Below are 6043 nucleotides of genomic sequence, written 5' to 3'. Positions count from 1 at the left end.
CTTCTTCCCGCAGGCTGGTGTTGTTTTTTTATTTGGCATGTCTGTTCGTGGCTCAGCTATGCCATCTGTTCACAGCTCTTTAACAGGATCTGTGAATGGAAAAACGACACATCATCAGTATCAGCCATCACAGCAAAGGGACTCATAGTTCTCAATGGCATACAAGTGTGGTGATGTTACCACACTTGTAGTGCATTGATTCTGCCTTCCGTCCATGTTACTGAATGTCGGTATCAAGGTAAGGACATGGATAGAAGGGATAATCGGCAAGAGCATTGCACTTGCAATTAGTTGATCATGGTTGCAATACTTTACAGCCACTGATGTAAAACTATAATAAATGCACATTTTTCTTTTATATATAAAATAAAGATTGCAGCTGCTCTAATCTGTTTGGACCTAGCACACAGGAGACGGTGTACATGAGCAATATACAAAACAGTACAAAGAGGGTTCCCAGCACACTGTTCAGCAAAAAAAACCTAACAAATCTTTTTTAACTACTCAGTTTCAAAAGGGAGGGTTTAGTTGTATATATTTGCACATATTGTATATGTGGAAGCCAGATTTCCACATCAAGGCACTATATTGTATATTGTATATGCAGCCCTGTGACAGAACTTGGATCTGGTGATTGGCTGCTTTTGCACCAGGTGTTAAATTGTGGGAGGAGGGAGTGTCATTTGTGCACCATGCAGGCTTACTGGCTTTTTTGAGGGGGGCTCTAGCAGCAGATAAAGTAGGAAGGAGGGGTTGGAAGGGCAGCCTTTCTTAACATTTTTTATCCTAAATGGAACCTTTAAAATAATTCTCAGGTATCAAGGAACGCCTACTAAATATTATATATACAGCTCATGGAATGTTATCACTATCAGTAGGGCATAGATATATTATAATAAAGAAGGATAACAACTATTGGACACTCATGGTATTGGGCCCTCATGGTAGATCCTTTTTAACACTAAAATGTTGTAAATAAAAAAATAAAAAAATCTACAAAATCATTTTTAGTTGTAATTACAAAAACATTATCTTGAAGAATAACAAATATTGAAAATTAAAAAAGTAAATAAAATCAAAAGTAAATATTGGCCAGCAAAGAAACACAGACAGACTCCATTACATTGGTGATCAGTGAAGAAGTGCATCCTAAAATTTGTAGTGAATGAGAAGAATGCCACCCTTACGTACATAGCACTAACTCTGTCGATTGATGATGTTGTCCTAAAGTCATGCAGGCACTATCAGATGGAAAGTCAGTTTGCAACAACTCAACAAAACCCCTAACAACCTCTCGGGGAAACCTGGAGTTCCATTGAACCCTGGTGGAGAATATCTGCTCTAGGGAGTACAGAATTATCAGTCCAGACAAAGAAAAAAGAACTGCACACAGTGCATGACAGACTTTCAGGTCAAGAGAACCTTTAGTGATATGTAAATAAAAGTCCTTTTGAAATAGTGTTTTGCTCTAGGTGCATGCACTAGCTTAAGCACATTGATGGTGTTGTGTTATTCTTGTATTGCCTGGACTACCCTACATACTGCATACTTCAAATGTCTCTTTTCTTCCCTTTGTGTTCCCTTCATCTGCTTGTGGCGGCGGTATATACATAAAGATCACAGACAATGAAACAAGGCTTGTACAGTTATATATGTTTGTTTAATTTATATATTTTATATATATATTTTTTTTTTTTATCTAGTGAAATCAGTATAATAGAGTCACCTTTACTACCATAAAATAGGCAATATAGATTATGATTATATAGGCTGCTGTCATAAAGAAATAAGCATATTACTCACTATGTTCATATGAAAACCCCCATTAAAAGCTTTTTCATAATGACTCCTATAGTGCTTCGAGGTTTTGATATGCGACAGTTTGCTCAACAATACCATGAGAATAGCAGGCAGTGGTAATGTGTGTTGCTGTGCACAAGCTTTCCCTGTGTTCAAAATGATTGGTTAAAGCTGAACGCCAGTTAAAAAATTTCAGCCACTACACAGAATACATACAAGAGTTGCTTTATCTGCCAAAGGATTTGTACATCCATCCAGTCTTCAGATGTACATAGCCCTCAGCCTTATAGAGCAGCCCTGTCTGGCAGGGGAGGGGACCTGAACTTTGCATGCTGCAATTTCATTTATGGGTCCCCTCCCCACTCCTGCCCTGTGACCGGACAGTGAAAGGAGAAGCAGTACACTAATTACCTCATCTCTCTACTGTGCCCTTCTTTCAGCATGACTCAATGCATTGTACCACACCTCATTAGCTTCATGTGCTTCTTCTCACCCTCTCTAAGCTCTGCTGTAAAGACTGCATAGTAGACAGCAAGAGGTTGATACCAAGTTAAATTTAGGCTTTCATTTAAAAACCACACATTTTATGATGTATTAATGATTACAGAGCTGTATTAATGTGTGCCTTTTATGACTGCCTGGAGTTCAGCTTTAATTATGAAAAATAAGTGATGATCAACCATGACTTTTAATTAACATCCTCCTAACAAAAGAACCTGCTTGAGAGGACATACATTCACTGCAGACTTGTTGAGAACATAGTAAAGAATCATTCCACCCAAATAATGATCTTTAATTATTGGTAAATACTGGAGACATTTGTTTAAATTGCTGGTGAACTCCAATAGTTGTATCTTTGCATCTAGAATCCTAGGGTATTTTTATTTATTTTACTAGTAGAGGATGTAGTAGAGGATGTAGTAGGAGGGGATTTGATTGATTTGATTACAGCATGAATTTGCCATGGCATCGTTTCCTCCAGAGTTGCATTAGTTTTACACCAAGATCTTGTAGTGATGATGGGAGAGTCAGACCACTGTGTAGTCTTCTCCAGCACATCCCAAAGATTTTTAATGGGGTTAAGGTCTGGACTCTGTGGTGGCCAATCCATGTGTGAAAATGATGTCTCATGCTCCCTGAACCACTCTTTCACAATCTGAGCCCGATGAATCCTGGCATTGTCATCTTAGAATATGCCCAATGTGTCACCTAGGAAGAAAAAAAATCAATTGATGGAGCAACCTGGTCATTCACTATATTCAGATAGGCAGCTGACATCCAGGTGGGGAGTTTTTTTTGGGGGGGGGAACAGGTAGTGTACATAAAAGTATAAATACATTTGTAATAGAAGATAAATAAGTAGAAGCCAAAAACAAATATAATATATGCTTTGGCCTAGAATTAATTTCACCATAGATTGGAGTGCTTGGTGTAATTAAAATCTTCACCGATGACATCAAGCTTTGCTGTTTCTCCTTCTACATTAAATATTGAAGATTATATTCCTTTTAGTACTTTGGGATTTCAGAAGTTGCAAATTGCTGTTATCCCCAGCAGATTTGCGCTGTTGAGATTAGATGAATGATAAAGAACCATTGCATATATATTAAATCTCTAGTGGATTGATCATGAATAAATCTTATATGATTGGACTGTGTATTGAAGCCATCATATGTTAATAGTTTCTATCTTCGGAAGGCCGTGCTGTCCTTTACAAGGTGCTAATGGAGCAGTTTATAGTTCCTTTTAACCTACCTAAACTGACTGATAATCATTTTCATTAATACATATGGTTTCCATATGCTGCACTGATGAGCTGTATGTAATATAGATAAGTGGCTTTATATTTTTGCTTTGTCTGTGTTATGAGCCAGGTGTTTGGGATAAACAGAGCTCTGTGCAGTGCATTGCAGTGCCATTAAATTAGAATGATAACCAATGAACAGTACATTAGATGCCATTGGGCCTGCACTGCAGCATACCAATGTGCTGCCTTTATAGTAATGCAGGTCCTGTGTTTGTTGCATTGTCGTGCATTACCAGAGCATGCTAAATGAATGGGCTGCATTAATGCAATAATACAACCCCACTCTATCATGCATGCAGTGATGGAATAGGCAGGTGTGGAGGGGCCCTAAAAGAAGGATTTACATTTTTGCACCTACTATTCTTAAAGTACACCAGTCATGAGGGAAAACACATTTCCCTTTCTGGTCTGTTCTGAAAATTTAGTTGCTTCCAGGTCAGTTGAGTCAGTGACTTGGAGCAAGCGTGCAGCAAGTGAAAAATCTGGGTCAGAAACTCAAAGTATTGAAGCCAAAGTATCACCATGATAATCAGTCAACTAGAAGTCAAAAGGAGAGGACAACAATGGCAGTCTGTACATTTCTCACATGGCAAGTTTCCTTAATAGTAAATCGTTTTCTGGAAGAACAATTAAATATGTTGTTGCTAAGTTCTTTCTCATGATACTACCAGTAGCTGTCTGGTTGTTTTGCTGATCCTCTGGCTTCAGTATTTTTATAGGCCTGGAACAACTATGCTGTTTTAGAATGTCAATAAAGTCAGAACTCATTCAAGCTCATGTATGGAAGTTTAGGGTTTCATAATCATACAGTACAGGACACAGGCTGATTTAAAGATGACTGGGTTATATGCAGAATTATGCAGGTGATTGGACACGGGCAAGGCAAAAATCCTGTTTTACTGTTCAAAATATACAAAAGGCAACTGAACACAGGGGTGCATGACTGACATGTCCTGCAATGATTCATCCAGGTTGGTATCCCAAGTTGGCACAAGTTAAATGTCAGTTGAGTCCCATTGCTATGCATGCCTATTTTGGATGTCACTTGTTGGAAGAACCAGAAGCACCATAAGCCTTCAGTGATGACAATGTTGTCAAATGCTTCCATTTGCATTTCAGCGTAGCTTTGCTCAAATGCATGTACCATCAACAATGCCACCAGTCTTGTCAATGCCCCTCTCACCAACATCATCACATAAAATGCAGAACCTTTGCCCATGTACATGATGTAGGAGTGCCCACCCACATTCCCGGGCAGGAGAGAAGAGGGCCGGAGTGTGGCTTCTGCAGGACCATGAAGTAAGCTATGTTAGATCATCCCCTTGACAAAACAAGCTTTAAATTCTTCCTCAGCTGGGAGGGCACAATTACTATGATTTAATAACTATCCAAAATGCTGCTTTAAGTTTAGGACCATATTCAGAAAAAATAAATTGAAAAATATTCTAAAGTCCCTGTAATCCTTATACCTCTCAAATAAAAAGAAAAAAAAAACATTACCGGTGTTTAATAATATCTCTAAAATGACCTTGGTGAAGACTGGAACTTTATATTTACAATTGGGAATAGGAGGCAGATAATTGTCCTCTTCCCATCTACTGGGACTACAATGTGGTTTTCTAGCTACGAGGCAGGTTTCAGGCTTGGAAACAACGGAATTGTCATCCTCTGCATGATATATGTGGTATTTTTCTCTCTGTTTTTAGATTGAAGCTTACAGTGAGTCTGTGAAAGGTCACAGATCCGTGGCCTCTGTTTAAATCTCCAATCTGGTGTTCTACCTTTGTATTAAGACATAACAGGCAATTTTTCTATTTCTTAATCCGCAGGTCATGTTGAGACAAGAAGGTCACAGCAACAGCCAAGTCATCCAAACACAGACAACATCGGCAGTGGTTCTGCTGCCTGACTCCGGCTTTTATATCATAGAGGTACGAGCCGTTAGTGAAGGTGGAGATGGGACGGCCAGCTCTCAAATCAGAGTGCCGTCTTATTCAGGTAAGCTCGAAGCCTGTGTTCTCTGTGCTGTAGATTAGTAGTTATGTACTAAAGCTTAAGATGGGATTCCAAATATAGAGATACCTCCAGAGACTTTCTCTGTATGTGATGGGAATGCCAGGCACATTCCACTCCATGATTGTGTCATGTAAGACCTATACACACACAGGCAGCTTTTAAAGGCCATGTCCAGCCAAACTGATATTTAATTTTTTCCATCTTTGCTAGCAAGCTGAATGACATTTTTTGACTTTTTATATCTCTTGGGGAATCACCAAACGTCTAACATGACCAACTGCTGTGGCCTTTACAAAGCAGTCAATACAACGTCAAAGGATTGAGTCAGACTCCCACTATGTATTCTTCATTAAGTAAAACATAACTGGGGAGTACACATGCAACAGGGTGGTGCCATTGTTAAAGGCTGAAGCCCAATTT

General features: G+C 38.9%; 1 protein-coding gene across 1 annotated transcript in view; it reads left to right on the top strand.

The window, feature by feature from the left end:
• The window catches only part of CNTN5 (contactin 5), a gene marked incomplete at its 3' end in the record, with an annotated part of 543955 nt that extends 538321 nt beyond the window's left edge, over positions 1-5634 (top strand). Inside the window, exon 22 of the mRNA XM_018552938.1 lies at positions 5437-5634. Coding sequence (XP_018408440.1) covers positions 5437-5634 — 198 coding nt within the window. The remainder of the gene's footprint in view (positions 1-5436) is intronic.
• Between the last annotated feature and the right edge of the window lie 409 nt (positions 5635-6043).

This window comes from Nanorana parkeri, unplaced genomic scaffold (genome assembly GCF_000935625.1).
Source record: "Nanorana parkeri isolate BGI_ZX_2015 unplaced genomic scaffold, ASM93562v1 scaffold102, whole genome shotgun sequence".
NCBI lineage: Eukaryota > Metazoa > Chordata > Amphibia > Anura > Dicroglossidae > Nanorana > Nanorana parkeri.
Note: the sequence above shows the minus strand (reverse complement) of the source record. Positions and strands in the feature narration are given on the sequence as shown.